At 39.5% G+C, this 20,710-nt stretch overlaps 1 protein-coding gene across 4 annotated transcripts in view; it reads left to right on the top strand.

Annotated features, from left to right (window-relative positions):
• The window catches only part of LOC117442425 (receptor-type tyrosine-protein phosphatase T-like), a 134,496-nt gene extending 114,089 nt beyond the window's left edge, over nt 1-20,407 (top strand). For 2 of the 4 annotated variants that reach the window (XM_071202415.1, XM_034078420.1), the window contains exons 16-21: nt 802-981; nt 1,109-1,240; nt 2,040-2,165; nt 3,712-3,875; nt 9,586-9,721; nt 15,783-20,407. In XM_071202415.1, coding sequence (XP_071058516.1) covers nt 802-981; nt 1,109-1,240; nt 2,040-2,165; nt 3,712-3,875; nt 9,586-9,721; nt 15,783-15,836 — 792 coding nt within the window. In that variant the 3' untranslated portion in view covers nt 15,837-20,407. Of the gene's footprint in view, nt 1-801; nt 982-1,108; nt 1,241-2,039; nt 2,166-3,711; nt 3,876-9,585; nt 9,722-11,449; nt 11,525-15,782 lie in introns of those variants that run through there. The other 2 variants (XM_034078422.1, XM_071202416.1) reach the window with 2 other exon arrangements.
• The last annotated feature ends 303 nt before the right edge of the window (nt 20,408-20,710 follow it).

The following is a 20,710-nucleotide window of genomic DNA, read 5'->3' as shown; positions in this document are numbered from 1 at the left end:
AATGTGAATACGCAAAGCAGTGGTCACTGAAACATGCACATACATTGGATAAATAACATAGGCATTTAGTTTATTTAATAAAAGAGCACATGTTCAATGTGAACAGTGACCGTAGATAGATTACTTCAGTTGCAATTTGGTGCTATATATATATATATTACTTTTTAAATAAAAAATAAAAAACACCTTGAATTTCAGGCGGCCAAGACAATGGCAGGGGAAACACTGCACTCTGGTTTTGGTTGTAAGTAAGGACTGGACTACCAGGAATGAATCGGAGACCTCAGCGTTAATGTTCCCATGACATAAAAACAAGATGTTTAGTTGTTTTATCACATTGGTATTGAGCCGGCTGTCAGCCTAGCAAACAGGTACATTTGTAAGTATTCTTAATGGTATTTTTTTGGGATCATCCCTGTAAGTCGATGAGTCGAATCGTCCATTGTTGACCACTTAGTCAACTTGAAATCTTCAACCTCCATCACGGGGATGAGCCTGGTCTTTCCGCCAGTAGCAACATTCCAGCTATGAATCTTGGATTGTTAATTAATCGATTTGGTCCAAACATTACTTTCTCCTGGTGGTCTTCTTCCTCCATTTAAGTCCCTGTTGGATTTGTTGTTAAAAGTCAATGTGGTATGGTAGTAGTAGGCGATGGTTGTTCCAAATACACCTACACAAGTTCTGGTCAATCTGAATGTTGGCCTGAGGACGTAAAACTAGTATTACTCAATCTGCATACTATGTTTTTAGAATGGAAATGTTAAAGTAGGACTAATCAACATATTTCCTGTCCATCAGACTCTGAACATCGTGACCCCCAGAGTGCGTCCAGAGGACTGCAGTGTTGGCTTGCTACCCAGGAACCACGACAAGAACCGCAGTATGGACGTTCTATCAGCAGACCGATGCCTGCCTTTCCTCATATCTGTGGACGGAGAGAGCTCCAATTACATCAACGCTGCGTTAATGGACGTAAGTGTACGTTCTCCGATGTGAATTTCTGTGTCATTTATATTTATAGTTTCATATTTTACTGCTGCAGAGATTTCTCGATATATGTTCACTTGGCTGAGTTACTCATTTGTGTTCATTCTCATCACTACAGAGCCACAAACAGCCAGCGGCCTTCATTGTTACCCAGCATCCTTTGCCAAACACCATGGGCGACTTCTGGAGGCTGGTGTTCGATTACAATTGCTCATCCATCGTAATGCTCAATGAGATGGACACAGCGCAGGTAGAAGCACACAAACACGCACACACAGATACTCATGAAGGCCTTTTCCGGTCTGTTTGTCACTGCTTTCAGAGAAGACTGTTCGGCCAGGAGCTGACACATTGACTGTTGCATCAATACACCCCAAGACTATTTTTATGAATTTGAAATGATATTTAAGGTCCTTGGAATTATACTCTGCCAACTAAGAAGGGTTCAGTTAAAGTGTTGTACCAAACCAATTCAAACCAAATAACCACTTGTAATAAGTGTCCATAGATTTCACAAATATTCACCAAAACATGGAAATAAAGAATAATGTTGCCACACTGTAACTTAACAACTGGGGAAGTGATATCTCATCGTCACATTTTCTTTTACAAAGTATTTGTATTCATGGGGATTCCATTGAGCAGCCATTTGTATATTCTAACCAAGGAGATTGAGTTACCTCCCCCAGTGGTGGTCGTAAATTGGTTTGGGATTGTAAACTGAACACCAGTAAATGAAACCGTGTTAAACAAACAACAACATTTGTATTCTGCATAGAATATCTGATTCCACAAGGAATCATTTGTCAGTCCTTTGTGTGGAAGTATAAATCATTAGAAATTGAACTCACATCCGTCCACAGAGGTGACAATCTTCACAATCAATGATGAGAAGTAATTCAAGGTTTCCTGAAAAATGGTGTTTCCAATTATTACTTGTACTGTTATGCTTTTTGAATGGAAAAAGTGTTTAATATACCTGTTAAATGTTCCTTTTGCTCAATCTTTCTCTTCACAATTCTTTCTCTGTTTTTCTCTGTTTTCTACAGTTATGTATGCAGTACTGGCCAGAAAAGAGCTCATGTTGCTACGGTCCCATTCAAGTGGAATTCATATCGGCAGACATTGATGAAGACATCATCAACCGAATCTTCAGGATCTGCAACATGGCCAGGGTACTAACTCGCTCTTTGTTGGCATTAACTCCAACCCTAACCTAACGTTAATCCAGCAGCAGGCTTAGACCACACATGGTTCTTTTGGAGAGCAAACCTTTTTTGCCATTTCTAACGTCAGAAATGAAGAATTAAATGAACAATAAGCAGCATTTTTGTTTGATTGCTATCCTTGTCTTAAGAGGTCCTCAATCGATCCTGGAACATGTTCTGAATTAATTAATCAAGTAATGTATTCTTCTTAATCACATGTTGGGCGAAAGACCTTTCTGTAACTACAACCAGCTCTAGTCAAAGCCTGCAGTTATCTCTGACCCTCTCTTCTGTTCTCCCTTATGTTCTGCCTTAAACTGCCTATGCTTAAGATAAAAACCCTCAAAATGATGTATTTCCTGACCTATATTTGACATATAACAATAGATAGTGAAGCGATACACCGAGGAACAACATATAACAACACTTAAAAGACATTTTTCATTTTGTGTGACCTTTACTTCCCCATGAGCAGCCGGCTAGATGATGCCGTAGCGAACCGACCACAACGCAAACACACTGTAGCAACAGTCTTAGTTTAGGGGGAACTCGAGAGAAAACGGCAGTGCGGTAGGAAGTGGTGCAATACAACAGAACATTTCAAATAAACTGTCCTCTCCTCTTGTCTTTTCTCACCTCTGCTTCCCCTTCCCTCACTTCCCCTCTCAGCTTCCCTTTCCCTTCTCTTTCTGCCCCTCTTGCCTCCTCTTGTTACTCCCTTCTCATCTCATTGCCTCACCCATCCATGACGGTACAACTCGCAGTGCCCCATCGTCTGCATGCTCCTATAGCGCTTAGTGAACTCCCCACTACCCTACTCTCCTCTATATTCCCTCTCTCACTCTCTCCCCTCTCAAACACATCACCAGTGTAGTGTGAAATGGCTCCGATCTTCACCACACCTGCACTTCTCACACCGTGAGAGCAGCTACCACCGAGCGCAGTCTGTACCCCCAACCACTAAGCCATCAATGAGGAGGGAGACTTAGAGAGAGCAGGACGGCAACAAGCTTTGAGAGAGGGACATGTATACAGTAACAGTCAGGAAGGGAAGGACAGTAGAGTGAGTGAATGATAATAATAATAATAATATATAATGCGCCGAAGGAGGAAATTGGGTGAAGGGAAAATAGAGTAAAGTGAAAGAAAAGTAGGAATTGATTAGAAGGGGAGACGTAGAGAGGAAGTAAAAGGATAAAGGTAGAGAAGGAAGGGATACAGCTCTATCTGTTTGAGTGTGTAAATATCACATCCTACCGGTAAATCAGGCTGACATGATGGCGTTTTGTTTTTTTGGGAGGTGGATGCCAACCACCTCGAGGCCAGACAACTGAAAACATTTAGTCTGCCATGAAATGTAATTACACATCATAAGACGTCTTCTTTGTTCAGTCTAGACGTCGTTCTTTCAAATGGCAGAAAGAAGAACTAATTGGCGCACAACTGCGTGTGCTAACACAGTGGGAGGTGTGTGGTGCACAGCTAGAACCCTAATCTCCCCACCTCTCTCCAGCCTCAGGACGGTTACCGCCTGGTGCAGCACTTTCAGTTCATTGGCTGGCCGGCCTACAGGGACACGCCTCTCTCCAAACGCTCCATCCTCCAATTGGTGAGAAGGCTGGCAAAGTGGCAAGAGCAGTATGACGGAGGAGACGGCAGGACGGTGGTGCATTGCCTGTAAGTTCAACACACACACACACACACACACGTGGATACACATACTCCATAACTTGTAATAAAATAATAGGAAGCAGGTGAAAGAAGGACTTTGATGATTGATCAACACCAAATCATAGAGAGACAAATGTGCCCTTGTTTTTTATGGATGTGTTGCCTTTTTTCTGCTTGTGTGTGTGTGTGTGTGTGTGTGTGTGTGTGTGTGTGTGTGTGTGTGTGTGTGTGCGTGCGTGCGTGTGTGTGTGTAAAAGACATAGAAAGGTGAAATATGTTGAGATACGCTTAACAATGATGAAATACACATTCTATAAAATAACACACGAACGCATTTTACAGTAAGACAAAACAAATGTTCACTTCACACAGTGATTTATCCGCGAGGCTTTATATTACATCCACTGTTTTAGTAAGCTACAAATAAAACAAGTAATAAAGTAAAAGTAATAGTAAATTAATAACATTGTTAGATTTCTTTGAGAACACTTGATTGTACACATGTTTTACAGCATATACAATATTTACACTGGCATTATTAGTATTTCATCATGATTTCATCACATTGTTATGAAAATAGAACGGATTTTCAGAAATGGGGTCCTTTTCACAATGTTAACCTTTATCGGCAACATTTCACCTGATCATTTCACATGTTTCGCCATGGTAAATGTAGTTATGTTTCATATTTTGCTATTATATATAAACAATAGTACAGTCCCAAGGTGGTTTCTAATGGTAGCAATAACAAATATATGTTTTAAACAATCTTTGCATGGGTGTAAATATGACAGGTACACAACAAATAGTCCCTATCTTAGCACAACACATGAAGCTGATAATGAGGGAGGGAAACGGAGGCTCTCAAATCTATAAACAAGGTATTACAGGGAACTTCACTTACAATAACACACACACTTACGCCCAAGCACACACACTCCAAAGATTGCCTGAGGTGCATCACTGGTCCTGATCCAATCAGCTTCCTTTGTCATAGCTCATTGGGCCAATCAGCATTGGCATTGATTTGTATTTTCAAGCTGCTGGGAGATTCTTTATTTTTTTATGTCAGTGTGTCTTCTATCTCTGTCTGAAAGAGAGAGTTTGGGGTTTTCCCTTCCCTGTAGTGTGTTATAGGTTTGTGTGCATATAAATGGTCTGCAAAGACTAACATCCCAGTTCCCTCCAGGGGGAGTTTCTCTCCCACAATTGGACTTATTTTGTTTACTTATGTAACATAGTGATATCACTGGAACAATTGTGCTTCTATTGGCTAGTGCTCCAACACATTGTACGTGATAGGCTAAGGGGGCGGGACATCTCTAAGCAGTTGACCAATCACAACAGAGCTGGCCAGCTAACCAATCAGAGCAGACTGGGCTCTGGTTTCAGACAGAGGGTGAAAAGAGGTGCTGCAGCACAGGCAGTATGAGAACAATAAAGAGCTTTTTGAACATGAAAGCATGGAGACGTGTCCCAGTAGAGGCACAACATTGTCAAAGAAAAGCTACAAAAATGTAATTCCCAAATACGCGATTTATATCTGCATAGCTCTTTATACATTTTAGGCCACATCGAGTAAAGTAAGAAATCAAATAAGTGGTGCATCTTAACTCAACTATGAATGTTTACATACTGAATCAATGGTCAAATCCCTTGTGTCTCAATGGCACTTGAATAGTGACACTGATGCATAATACACCTTTGACCCAGAGCTAAATCAATACTCATTGCTTTCATGGGCTTACTGCTTAAAGTGTAGACATCATCATTCATCATTTCAAATGGAAAGTCCTGGTATAACTTATGCGGAAGGGGTGGATATATTTTGTGATGGCGTCCACTCCACCTCTCTGTACCTCAATGTTTTATTCAGTATGAAAATTAAAGGCATTTGATTGGAGCCAGGTGAGACTGGAAAGTCTGGGTTGATTTGTTTTTCTCTAATAGTGGGTACGCCACATAGCCAGTAGATGCACAATATTTATATATAGGAGTGTATATACATAAAGAACAAATAGATTTAGTTTGCATCACTGCAGCACATTTGAAACAAGAACACTTGTTTACTGGATGATCATCCTCTGCATGCAGTCTAAAATACTCTCATGTAAGGTGACACATGCAGTCAAATTCCTTAAATCCATCAGTAAACATCACACTTTTTTGTTAGGTTCCCAACTGTCACTTCCTGTTAATGTTTTCATCTCATTTTGGCTTTTCCCAACCGTTATCATTTGTTGCACTATGATTAACATTTTAATAAAAAAATGAAATTAAACACAAATAAAAAAAATATTTTTATTAGAAAATAATCATCAATAGTTATTTCTAATTCATAGTGCAAATATTTATATATATATATATATATATATATATATACTGAAAGAATAATCTGGAATTCAAATGGTAAGGTAAATGAAAGCGTAGGTATTTGGTTGCAAACACCCTTCCCTCTTCTCCGTCTGACCCCAGTTCAGGGATGCAGCTTTCCTAGCCTGTGGTTAAAGACGCTACACTGGCTAATCAGCCCCACGTATTGATTTCACGGACTCAGTAATACCACAGATAAGGGGAAACATGATGGTTCAATCAGTCGCTGGTGAAAATTGATTTTCTTTCGCTCCTCACTTTTCCTGGGAGGGGGGAGTTTGACGGGTCTTGAATGCTGAGCACATGTCTCATTTTCAAGCAAATCACAGCGTAAGAGTCGAGCATCGTAAGGAGCAACACACTTAACTCAGCCATCTGTCTGTGTTGTGAATAATATGTATTTTAGATAGAGGACAATAAGAAAATGTTGTGCATGTAGCAGTTCATATTTTACTTTCTGCCGTTCCAAGCATTTCATAAACAAATTCTGAGAATAAAGCCATCATTCTAAGATTACAGGCAGGATTGAGAATTCTCAGAATTTGTAGATTTTGTGAGATTCAGACTTTTTTTCACAGAATTCTGACTTTAATTAATAAAATAAATCAGTTTTGGACAGATTTCAAACCATCTTCAAATGTGGCGCCTATCCCCTTCCCCGGCGTTGTCTATGGTACAGAACACAATTTAGTTCTGAACATGTTGTATTTCAAATATCATCCATTTAATGTGTACAACCAGATAAAACCAATTAAGATCAAATATTTTTTACAATGGCGCCTAGAAGGCAGCCAAGTCACAAGTCAATGAAATACATACAGTACGATCCATTCAAAACTCTTTGTACATACAAACAGTAGCAAGTGGATCACCGGAACCAGCTTGAGGATACATGCAAAGTTAAAGATAGTAGTCAATGTAAGAAATGTCTCAATAGAGATTGACATGGGCTTCAGTTGCCGTTTCCTGATGAGATGGTCTTGTTTCCATTGAAAAGGCTCACTTGTGGACACTTCAGATACCAGAACATACATTTCTAAAGAAAGTGTGATAATAATTCAGTGGCAGGTCTCCCTTGTAAAAGAGATTGTTGATCTCAATGGGATTTTTACCTGGATAAATAAAGGCTACAAACAAAGTGTTCTTGATTCTCAGTACCACTCGAGTGTTGACCTTGATTATGTAAGGGTTGGAGGTCTTTAATCATCAAAGGAGACCTATCATGCTATTTTTAGGCAATAGCAGTGGTCTCATATGAATACAAATATATAAAAAACATGTCTATGAAGTGTTTCGCTCAAAATACCGATCAGACCATGCATTTTAGAAATCCTTCATATCCCTCTGTTTTAGCCCTGTTCTGGGGCATTCACACCAACGCGGTTCCAGGGCCAGTTCGGAGCTGGAGCCTGAAAAGCACAGTTTTTTCCTGTACATTCTAAGCTCCGGAATCCGGTTCGTTTCAAGCTCCAAAAAATTGTCGGTCTAGAAGCAAGAACCGCATATGTCATGCTTATGTCGGAGGGGGGCGAGATTAACCTGAGCTAACAGTTAAAGGCGAGTACGGCAAATGAAAGTTGTAACAAGCAGTAGCTCTGAGCAAAGTGACTAGAACGCAACCACACACTTTCTAAAGTCAGGCCACACTAACCAGGCTTCGTGTGATTCTGTTTATTTGTACCTTACTTTGACCATCCGTTCACTGTTATCGATCATTGTGGAGAGCAGTTGGGCCGTGGCCCAACCTCTCATTCCCATGATAGGTGGAGTGTTGGCCATGTAGGCCATGTAGGCCATGTAGGCCATGTAGGCCATGTAGGCCATGTAGGCCATGTAGGCGGAGCGTCACAGTCTGTACTGGATCTGCTCCGTTGTACCCCTGTTTTTAGAGATTTGGGTCTGGAGGAAAAGAGAGAGGGTTGTGTTTTCTGACACTTGGTGAGTTCCCTGGAACACATATTCATGTATAAAAGACGTACAAAAGTGCATTTTGCATGATAGGCCCCCTAATTATAGGCCTTCAGCAAAAATGAAACGATTACTATAATCTGGAAAATTGACCACTAATCTGACACCATCAAGGCTGTTTGGAGAGAACGTTGTAGCAGTGTATTACTTATTCAGATAGGCCACTCCACCTCTCAGTACCTTCATATTTTATTCAATCTGAATATTAAAGGAATTCGGCTGGAGCCAGGTGGGACAGGAAGTCTGGAGTGTTGTTTTTTTTGTATAGTGGTAAACACTTACTGTACATTTACAGTAGACCTGTTTATACAGGCTCAAATGCCTATGTTTGCATCACTGCATTGCGTGTATAACATCTAAAATACTCTAACTTGAGGTGAAACATTTCTCAATATTCAATTCAAAGCTATCACTTTTTTAGGTTCGAAGTTGGGTTAGCATTTAAAAAATATATATACATCTTAAAATGTGACTTTACAGATCACGTCTTTACTCATTCGAAACAAATTGTGATTTGGACTCAAATTAGTAATAGACCAATCAGAATATTTGCATTTTACTACAAAAGCCGTGAGTCTTTCCTGCTGTTTGAATAGAATTTTTTTTTTTTGTTGACAAAGCATTCCTCCTACATAAACCTGGGCCTACTATGCAAAAGCACTCACTTCACACATAAAAGTCCCTTCCAATGACTTGTTTTATTAGGTCTTATAAAAACCCTTTGAAGGTTTTACACTTTAGGGTTCGTAGGTTTTAGGAGCATTTTTGAAACATTGACCCAATTAAACTGAACACAGTAGCCGCAGATCAGCAGTATCAGTGGATACGTCTGAGGGATGGGAAAATGAAATGATCGAAACATAACATTTCTGAATCAACACATTTTAAAATGGAGGCGTGTGGTGCAGTGGGTTGTGCGTTGCTGTTCGGATCAGGGGTCACAGGTTCAATCCCCACGGCAGTCAGCATGTCGTTGTGTCCCTGAGACACTTCACCCCAAATTGCTCCTGTGTGGATTGTCCACAGTGTTGAGTATGTAAGTCGCTTTGGATAAAAGCGCCTAACACGTAATGTAATGTTAAAAAGGTCTCCTGGGTGATAAGAGGCCCCGCTATTCGGTAAAAGAAGGAAGTGAACCTTTCTGACTCCAGCACATGCTGCTTTAAAAGGACTGAAGACGTTTTTTACATTCTCTCTTTTCCGTCTTCCGTTCAACCTTTATAGTCTTTGTGTTTCACCTTTTTGTAACGATGGCACAATAGCACTAATTTTGGTGAGCACCCCTAGGTTTGCAGAATAACAGTGTAGTTGTTTGAAGATGACATTTTGTCTCCTTTCTAACTCTCTCCTCCCCCCCCCTCCTCCCCCTCTGCAGTACGGGCGGAGGGCGTTCCGGAACGTTCTGTGCCATCTGCAGCATCAACGAGATGATCCAGCAGCAGAACATCGTGGATGTTTTCCACACCGTGAAAACACTGAGGAACAACAAGACCAACATGGTGGAGACTATGGTGAGGACTCACAACACACTCTAACAAGCACACAAAGCACACAAACACACACACTTCAAGCAGCAGGAAAAGCGCTATATAAATCAAATGTGGCATTTGGATACTACTTAGGACCCCAAAGCAGAGACTGACACAAGTTAAGTTTCGGTGTTTTAATAAAGAAAGCTAGGCCAAGGCAGGGACTGCAGACAGGGAGCTGGCTGGTTGCAGAAAGGTCCAAAAACAAAGCCGAGAGCAAACGTCCCAGGCAAAAACTCAAACAGTTGCTCAAAAACTGCAAAGTGAACAAAACTAGGCTTGGGCTGCAGAGAGGCACTCCGGATCGTCCAACAGCATTTCATTCCCTGGCCCTCAACTCCTCAGTCCTCCGGTAGTGACCCGGAAATGGATAATATATATCACTCAGTATAACAGGCCTACATTACTCCATTTGTATGCTGTAGTTTAGTAGATATCTACAAACAAAGAGTCAATATTTTTCTAAGACCATTTAGTGCTTCACATAAAGTGGTACAGTGTGTAGGGTACAGTGTGTAGGTGTGTGTGGTACAGTGTGTACAGATGTAGTGCTTCGTTTCAGACGCCTACCCGGGCGGGTCCGTGATCGGCACGGGGTGGGCCCCTGCTGAAAAGGAAAACCCCCCCCGCAGGATTTGAAACGCCCCCTTGATAAATACATTTAATTATAATGAAACCAACTGCAATGGATCATGGATCCACCAGGGGGAGCCGTGAAAAGCTGCCACACTGAAACTCATGTGAAATAAACAGCTGATCTACAGGGATCTGATATAGCGGATATTTATGTCACAGATAGGATCACATTCTGTGCTTAAGTAAGAGACATGTAATCATTTACTAAACATCACCATGTTTTTATTTAACAAAATAATGTTTAATTCACGTTGGCGTAAGTACAAAACCATCGCTATGTTTTTAGATCAGGAAATGCATCCAGGGTCAAACAAACGATGTTCGATCGTGATCCTCGCGATCATTTAATGTATCATGTGTTCGCGAGTTGAAATGAATGCACTACATTTAATCCACGTGAGTTTACAACAACGACAATAATCGCTTTGTTTTTATATCACATCCGACGCAGCGGCTCTCTACCGATCATCCTAATCCCACGGGCAAACAATAATATGTACAGTGTTCATAGTTTACTGTATTATTAGTGTCTAATATTACTGCTATAATAATCACACATTGAGTTGTTGAAATCAGACCGTCGTTTTTTTTAAACGCTCTGAATGAAACGGCAGCTCTCAGGTGATCAGCTGTGTGTTTACACAATAAAATATGCATAGTAATTGAATACCTTCCAACACACATTGTAAGAACAGTTCTGTTTCATATGAGTGTTGAGAGCTGTATCCACAAATCTACTAATTTTGCCCTCAGTGCACCAGATTGATGCATTTAACTTCAATTTAAATAAAAACATCTTCTGTTGTAACAACAATAACATTATAAATAGTAACATAGCATGGTATTGCACATTTACTGTAGCTTTGAGTGTTACTGGCCTGAGATTTTTTTATTACATGAATGAAGGTGACTGAGGCTTTTTAATATAGACTTTTCAGTGTCCCACATTTTGCACAGAACTGTCCCACATTAGGAAAACAGATTGTCTGAGACAACTTGGCACTAAGAGTACTAATATGTCTACCATTTCTTTTATGAGTTTAATATCTGCATGTTCTCTTTTGGTTTGATTAGGACACATCCTGGGGATTTCAGAATGTTACTGGATTTTGATTTATTGTATCGGCTTCATGTCGCAATATATTCCCGAAGTCTGAAATGCAAAAATGTTCCACATTAGGGCAATTCACCCTATATTTAATCATTTTGTTTATTTTTAACGAAATAAATGTGGTTTAATCCATCATGAAATTAATGTAGGCTATTTACTTAGTACATATCTGACATTAACGATTAACACACTGTTCATACTGCTCACAGGCTGATATCTAGTGTATTCATACCCCTCACTGTTTATTCATCATTCAATTCATTATATATTTTATTCTGTAGATTGTGAACATTACTTTTCACTTTACTGCTTGTTGCACCTGGTTAGAAGCTAAACTGCATTTCGTTGTCTCAGTACCTGTAATCTGTGCAATAACAATAAAGTTGAATCTAATCTTGAGCAGGAACTAATGTAGGCTATTTACTTAGTACATATCTGACATGAACGATTAAACACGTTTGTGCATTCTTTATGAATGCAAACCGAGTCATTTCGTTTATTTTTAACGAAATAAATGTGATTTAATCCACATAATCTACTGTGTTAATTGTTTACTTAGTATTGTTTAACTTGAATGTTCTTCACTTTTTAAATGCCTCTGTGATGTGCTGCTACCCATTTCCCCTCGGGGACTAATAAACGAATACTATGACATTAACGATTAAACACATTTGTGCATTCTTTATGAATGCAAACCGAGTCAAGCCGACTCTAATAAACGAATACTATATATTGAACGTCTATTGAATGGCCTTTGTATATACAGTACAGTATAGCCCAACCATTTACACCTTCCTTTTTTCCCGTCAAGAGTTTGAATTGGAGAAAGGTAATCGGTGGTGCTTTTATAGCCTATTGCATAATAACTGTGTGATTTATATTGCTTTTCAAATGCATATGGCCACCCATTTACACGGCTCTTCCCGTCAAGAATATGAATAGAACTTAGTTAGATCACTTTACATTTCTGCGAATGAATTTTTAATCACACACGTCTCCCCATCCCGAAAATAAAAAGAGGAAACAATTTTCAAGTTCAGTTTTCACCATTTTATTTAAAATAACTGACATACAGTAACAGACACATGCTGTAGGCCTATCTGCTGCGGAAACCAGGACGAGCGATTTCGGGATCTGTTTTTCTGGGGCTCCTCAGTCTCTCGTTTACCCGGCTCCTGATCTTATGCCACTGGTCAATGTTCAGATTTGGGAACCGATTGGAAACATAAGACTCAATCTGTTGCTTCACATTGAGGGGAAGAGGCATTTTCCCATTGGTCCCAGTCCAGTTGGTTATTTTCACCATTCTCCCATATGTTACAAATGGCGTTATGGCCATGAACATATTAGCAGCATAGATCTCAGGGCGATGCTGTCCCTTAAAAAAGCTGTCCTGGTAAAAACGTTCCTCTCGTTCTGAGGAAACAGCCCTGGTGGGTTCATCAGGAGTGACCGCCGATACTGAGACAACGAAATGCAGTTTAGCTTCTAACCAGGAGCAACAAGCAGTAAAGTGAAAAGTAATGTTCACAATCTACAGAATAAAATATATAATTAATTGAATGATGAATAAACAGTGAGGGGTATGAATACACTAGATATCAGCCTGTGAGCAGTATGAACAGTGTGTATGAATATGCTAAGATATATAAAGTATGAAAACGGTAGGACCATACCGTTCTCCAGCCCCAACCCCCCCATGTTTCATGTTGGGGACCCTTTGTTTAAAACTAATTGGCCATCGGAATGTGTGGAGTCACATTCCACAGCTCTCCCCCCTCCTGTGATCCCCCGCACACAGAGAGAGAAATATCAAACATTTAATAAAAGTGAAAAACAATGAACAAGACTTAACGTATTCATCATAATTAATTATATTTATTTCGTTTGGATGTAGGTGATCTTCTACTATATGAACATTTTGGACCTAAAATCACAACATATATGTAAAAACAGATTTTGAAAATGATTTTATTTTTCACAACACAAACATACACAACGAAACCATTTAAAAGCTGGAAATATATACATGGGATGTGACTATGATAATGTGAAAGTTTGATTGAGGTAGCATGGGATTTCATTCTGATAAGGCAAAAGTGTTATTATAAATATAATACAAATATATATATATATATATATATATATATATACACATTATGTACAAACATCTGTTTTTTCTGTCTTTATCTGTGCCACGCTTCAAAGCGGTTTCTGTCAACTACGACACAGAGGGCAACATCACAGATTCCTCCTTCTCCATGTCAAAAAACAAGCTTAAAGCTTGACTCACGTTCAGAGTTCTCTTCATCATAGTTGAGTCTTCAAAACTCTAAATCTATCTAACTATATCTAAATTCTCAATGTTTGTTTGTCACTTTACTTCAATCGCAGTCTCCCGCAGCCACTCTTCGTCTCCCGCAGCCTGTCTTCGTATATCTTCGTCTCTCTCCATTTCCCGCCGTCTCTCTTCGGTTCCCGCCGTCCCTCTTCGTCTCGTTTTGTATCACTCCGTTTACCTGATTACCTCACCCCTTCCTGGTAAATACATCCTGTTGAGCAGAATCTACAGTTTCCAGTATTTTCCGTTTCGTAAAATGATAAAATACGGCGAAGATATTAAAATATGTGCTTCCATTATTCATACTTCTGAAATATATCTGTATTAACTTTATATCATCGTATGTCCGTGTTAATTGGGTATTTTTGCATGAAACAAAGACTGGCATATAGTTTCGAGCCAGTACTTTCGACAGAAATACACATATACATCCTGTTGAGCAGGATCTACAGTTTCCAGTATTTTCCGTTTCGTAAAATGATCAAATATGGCGAAGATATTCAAATATGTGCTTCCATATTTCATACTTTTGAAATGTATTAACTTTATATCATCGTATCTCCGTGTTTACTGGGTCTTTTTGCATGAATCAAAGACTGGGATATACAGTAGTTTCAAGCCAGCACTTTCGACAGAAACACACGGCAATGTTGTCCGGACTGTTGTTTTTATGCGGCACCGGCTTGAACAGGTCATGTGATCTGATCACGCCGGCGTGACGGTCGACTCCAAAGGGTTAATATTAAATACATATAAGTATTTTTACAACTTGTATTTAGAAATACTCTGTTGTAATTATTGATGCATACATGTGTTCATCCATTTAATGTGGCATCTGCTATAATGGGGTTAATGTATGATATTACTTAATAATACAATACATTATAATATATGATATGATAATTACATTTTAGTTTTATTCATTTCTTATTTCATAGTTTCTCATTATTATTATTATTTTTTATCGCTCATCTTATTTTTGATTGTATTAATCTGTGTGAATCTGTGTGAATCTGTGTCCTGTTTTTCACTCTCACCCAGTTGCTGTTTGAACTACTGAATTTCCCCACGGGATTAATAAAGGTCCATCTTATCTTATCTTAATATATAAGTTGATTTACTTCAATCTACTGTACAATATTACAGGAAATATACTGCATAAAGCAAACTATATACTTTATTTGATCTAAAATATTGATGTTTCTACAACACCCATTGTGTATTTTGTGAATGAAGCGCCATCTCATGGTTAAATCCTGTAATTGAACAAATGGGGAAATTGGGCAACGCCCTCTAGCAATTTGGCAACACCCCCAGCCACTGGCATCCGCTGGGCTTTTGACTGGGACACACCCTTTTGAGTCTGATCTGGAGTGCTACATCTGTAGGTGTGTGTGTGGTACAGTGCGTGTGGTACAGTGTGTGTGTGTGTGTGTGTGTGTGTGTGTGTGTGTGTGTGTGTGTGTGTGTGTGTGTGTGTGTGTGTGTGTGTGTGTGTGTGTGTGTGTGTGTGTGTGTGTGTGTGTGTGTGTGTGTGTGTGTGTGTGTGTGTGTGTGTGTGTGTGTGGCTGGGTAGACGGGTCCCAGTTGGTTTGGTGTCCTATGCTTACTTTTAATACTTGTAAATACAACTTTATCACAAAGACATACAGGCATGTGTTCCTTTACCCATCCTGCCTTGTTTTTTTAGCAAAGCACATGTTGGGACATACCATGTATATAGGAAATGTCTCAATGTATAACTGCAACAATGTAAATCATCCCACTGTGGGAGGAATAAAGGTGTTCAGATTCTGAAGAACCACTTACTATATCATGCCCGGAGTAAGTTACATTTAGGATGTTTAAAATGTAATAAACTTAATAAATAGTTTTTAATATTTGGTTGCGCTTGTGTAAAAATGACAGATATCATTCAGCAGATGATTTACCTTTTCTTTCCGTCCCCTCCACAGGAGCAGTATAAGTTCTGCTATGAAGTGGCTCTGGAGGCGCTCAGCTCCTTCTGATTGGCTGTGGGCTGAAATCCTCTTTTCTGATTCGCCGTTGACGCTGACCATCACTCTCAACGCGACACTTGGTACACACAGAGTGACTGCTTTGTGTTGACCCAACCCGACCTGTGAGCATGTGTGCCTGTGTGTGTGTGTTTGAGAGTTTGTGCATGTGATTCTGTGTGAATAAGAGAGGGCATTCATGCACATTTGAGTGTGTGCGTGTGCATCTACGTGTGTGCCTATGACAACACACACACACACACACACAACCTGTACAGAAGAGCAACAAGCGACAGACACACACTGGTGATTTTCGTGTGTGTGTTCACTTCAGCGAGACTGAACTTTACATGCTTGTACAAAGAAAACAGAAAAAACGATATGTTAAAAAAGAAAACAAGATGTTTAAAAAAAAGCACCACTTTTCCTTCTCTATCTCTCTGTCCTCTCTGCTGGGCTGTGATGTGACTATTGTACAGTATTTCCTTTTTAGATATATTCTACGCCTTGAGTGTTGTCTCCCCGTGAAGGCTGGATGCACGCTGGAAGATTCTTACTTTTAGCTTCAAGTGAAGAGAAGCAGCAAACCTGCTTTTTGGACTCTGGCCAAAATATAGCCCAGAGTATAAAATAAAGCTTGTTTTGCTGAGATGTTGACCAAAGGTTACGGATCTATGGTGGCCTTCAGGGGCAAACGCGCTACAACGGCCCAACATAATTACATTGGAAGAAACGTGCTGCATTTAAAAAAGCAAATATAAAAACGCAAATGTGCTGTAACACATGAACTTTGCACCATTCAATAAAAGGCTGTTGCAAGAAGCTCAAAACAAAACGGAAACCTAAAAAGTGATGTGCACAGCTTGGGCTGGAGCTTTATGGAATTTGGCAGAGTTAGCATGTTTCATAAGTGTTATCGGTATATCTGAAATGACTAGGTTAGCTACGTGTGTCAAGTTGTGGTTTGGTTTGCTCGATTGACTCGTGCCTAAACTTGAACATGGCTTGATTCACTCCAAAAAGAATCTGAATCTTTCCTCTTTATTTGAGTGATTGCAGATTCCCTGTTGCTTCATGCAGCCTCTCGTTAGCCTCCGGATGCAGCTTATAGGTTGAAACCTTTAACACAACACTTACTTTCATTCACTTTAGGCAAATCAACATTTCAATGAAAAACATGCCATCTTTTAACAAGCACTCCATAATCAAGTTACAATTAAACTTAACATTTAATCAAAAGTAAATGCATCTCAACAAAGTCAATTATATTCCAGCATCTTATGTTTTAGCTTCTTACCTCATAAGACTAGAAATGATAATTCACCTAATCAAACATGGTTCAAACAGATTAATACATTTACAAATACATCACCAGCAGCAGCAGCAGCAGCAGCCTCGCCTCGCCTCGCCTCGCCTCGCCTCGCCTCGCCTCTCCTCTCCTCTCCTCTCCTTTGTCCTCTGCTGAGAGTGTGCTTTCCCAGGTGCGTTGCATTAAGCTCATTAAATAGGAGACTCACACTCTTCCTTTGAGCCACATCCTCAGTGGAATCACAGACCCTAGGCTCCCTGTCTCCACCTGCTGGACTGGAGCCAGATTTTGAATTGCACTTCTCAAAACAACGTTTGCTAGCTAGCTTCCAGCAGATCAGACATAATATCAGAAGGAATCATGCGATCACATTGTTACAATAAGCAGATACAACTTACATTTTCGATGAGTTTCCAGAGGCAGTTTCTCCTCCTGCTAGTGTGTGGGGGCATTGTAGCGCGTTTGCACCTGTCGGCCATAGAAGCGTGATAAAGCAAAACACAAGAGACCACTGTTCTTTGAAATCACATTTCCTTGTTGCCAGGACCACTTCACTGCATCAATGTTAAGTGCTAAGCATACTTGTAAGTCAGTAATTGGTTGGAACAATTCTCAGTATTTGCCGACATTCTTGCTCAAGGAAGTATGCCTTTTTTTAATTGTTGCTTTTCAAGGAAAGAGGTGATTGTAATTACTAGTAAAACAGGAAGAAGTAGCATTTAACAAGATATAGTGAGTGAAGTCCGGTGCGTGGTGGAGAGGAGCATTGGCATTACGCAGACAAAAGAAAAAGAATTATTTTGCCTTTACGATTCTATTTTGTTGTCTCTGCTACAGATTTTTACATTGGGGCTTTATGAAAAAAAAAAAAAAAAAAGGTTTCATTCATGTTTTTGGATGACTTTATCTTATAGTGTGCATCCCCCTTGCTGTACATAAGATAAGACAACCACAGTCAAACAAACAAACAAACAAACATCATGCGCCAGACACAAACAAAGGTTATCATTTCCAAACATTATCATTTTCAGCGACTTGGTATTATAGTTTGGAACAGCGTTACTTAAAAAACAGTCCAATTAGACACATATTGTTTAAAAAATGAAGATATATATATTTTTGCATATTGCACATTAAGCCGCCGCCCACATCTGTGACTTACGATAAGGAAGCAATGATGTTTTGTTTCATTAAGTAGTCAAACACTGAAAAATGCATTCAATCGTTCCAGATGTAAAACTAAAGAACATTTAACTTATTTGACTTTGTTTTATTTTATTTGACTTTGAAATGCCGAAAGGACATTGATCAAACTGGGATGAGTTATTAAATAAAATCAGATTACCCTAACCCTGTCCGTCCCTGCTGAACTGCAGGCAGGCAAAAGCAATCAATCAAAGAGTGTGCAGTAGCTTGTAGCTTTATAACGTTAGAGCTGTGTTTTGTAGCTTTTCATTATATTACCCGGCCGTGAAAAATATGTTTTCTTTTTTCAATGGGGTTTATTTTCACATTTGTGCCCATTTGTTTTTGTAAATGACCTGAAGCAGCTTAGTTTAACAGCATTCATCTGGGTGGAAGCAAAAGGCAAGAAATCCTAACATCTTTGCACACGTTTATCAAATATATATTGCTATCAGACAAAACTGATCTTTGCAATACCTTCGGAAAAGCAAATTTGACAGGACTGCAGTAGAAACGTTAACCGTGCTAATTAAAATAATAGACTTGTTAAGTGTCCTTGAATGAAATCAGATCCATTACCCATGACTTCTTTTTGATGTACTACATTCCGGGTTATTTTCAGAAAAACAGAAGCTTAGAAATCAGACCGTCACCTAGCCTGCCATCTATCAATAGAATGACAACAAAGAGAATACGGGCCGGGTCACTTTCCCTCTGCATACAAAGCCTCACATTTGCTTTTGGATAAGCCCATTGAGGTGTGTTTGAAAATGTATTTGCCAAATTACCTCGTCAGTATAATAGGAAATGATTTCTGTTGACGATTGACCCCTATGTGAAGAAGGTCAACATGGCTGACATGCTTTGAAGTGTTGCAGTTAATGAGAATCATACAGGATGTAACGCTGACCTCAGCTTGCCCTTCGCTCCTCATCTGATCACGTGTTCCTCTTTTGTCCAGTTAGAAAAGGTATACAATGAATGGAAAAGCTCATTTTAAAGATACACTCCCTTTTTTAGTTTTCCCATCCATGTGTCCACATAGCGAGGTTTTCTGAGCGCCGACGTCTATATATCGATTGCTTTTAATGATGAGGAGCCACCTTGAGGAAAAGCTCGGCACCCAATGTCTTTCCTGAGCCTTTGCCGTTTCAGCTGCGGCCGTTCCAAGTGCTTCTCGTGGAACATATTTCAACCTTTCAGAAAGACGCTGCTGACTCTGCCGGAGGGGAACTTTGTTTTGGCCGTTTCTTCAATACGATTACTGTCCTAACAAAGACCGAAAAGCGCTTGGTTAAGCAGATTGGACAAACAGACCCTGAATGGTTTTACTACCGCCAGATCGGGTCCTCTCCGTACGTCTGTCAGATTGAGCGGTAAAGCTCATTCATACAAAGTGTGAGAGCAAGCATATTCCAGTTGGTTGTAATGGTCAGAAATCAATTACAAGCAAGTGTAAAGTGTTCATCCTTTTGGAAAGGCTGTGAATCTGTTACGGAAGAATCATTGATACTTATGACAAAAGCAATGTTGTGAGCTAAGATAAATACCTAAGTGTATCCCCATAATTACCTTTATGTCAGGCGTCAATTTATACCGGCATGTGTCAGTATTTTCACACAATGGATAAACCAGTTTGGAATGAAACTTCACATTTCACAGAGGTCTCTAATGAACATCTATTTAGTTAGTAAAGTTCGTAGCTTTTAATTCTCTTGGACAGAACCGGCGTACTTGTGGCAAACTGTTCAGTCTGCGCTTGATTTTTGTTGTTGTTGCTGGAGTCGTACCAGGCTCACTAAAGGACCTATCTCGACAGAGACTGTAAACGTGTTGTATTGAAGATGATGTAAAAGCCAGAAGCATTTTCATTTTAAAAGGCTTTATTTGATTGGCTTGGTTCCTGGCCGTTCATCTGTATTATATATTTTGTTTGTTTTCTTTTGGGATTTTTTTTATGTCCTGAATTTGTACATTTCTTTTGTATAATTATTATTCTGATGATTATTTGTCTAGCAGTGCTGTTTAGATCTGGTGATGCCATTACCATTGGTTGTTTCGTTGTTTGAAATGTGGTTAACATGAAATAAAGGGACCAAAATGTTGAATGTGATCTCATGTCTCTCTTTGCAGACTCTTATTTACATATGATGCATTTCTTTGAGGGACCTGTGTGAGTTGTTCTAAGTTCTTTGACTAATATTGTTTCAAACGTTACTGTTGCCGCTGACATAAAGAGCAGATATTCAGGTTTCTACCAGCAGGAAGTAGAAGAAAAGGATGACAGAGGATAAAACTTGCAAACTTGTTGAAGTTTGTAGTTCAACAAGTAACACTTTTATATAGCAACATATAAAAACAACACCACAGGAATAAAACATGTAATATACAA

The sequence above is a fragment of the Pseudochaenichthys georgianus genome, unplaced genomic scaffold (assembly GCF_902827115.2).
Source record: "Pseudochaenichthys georgianus unplaced genomic scaffold, fPseGeo1.2 scaffold_427_arrow_ctg1, whole genome shotgun sequence".
Taxonomy (NCBI): domain Eukaryota; kingdom Metazoa; phylum Chordata; class Actinopteri; order Perciformes; family Channichthyidae; genus Pseudochaenichthys; species Pseudochaenichthys georgianus.
The sequence above is the reverse complement of the archived record's forward strand: the minus strand, read 5'-3'. Positions and strand labels throughout refer to the sequence as shown.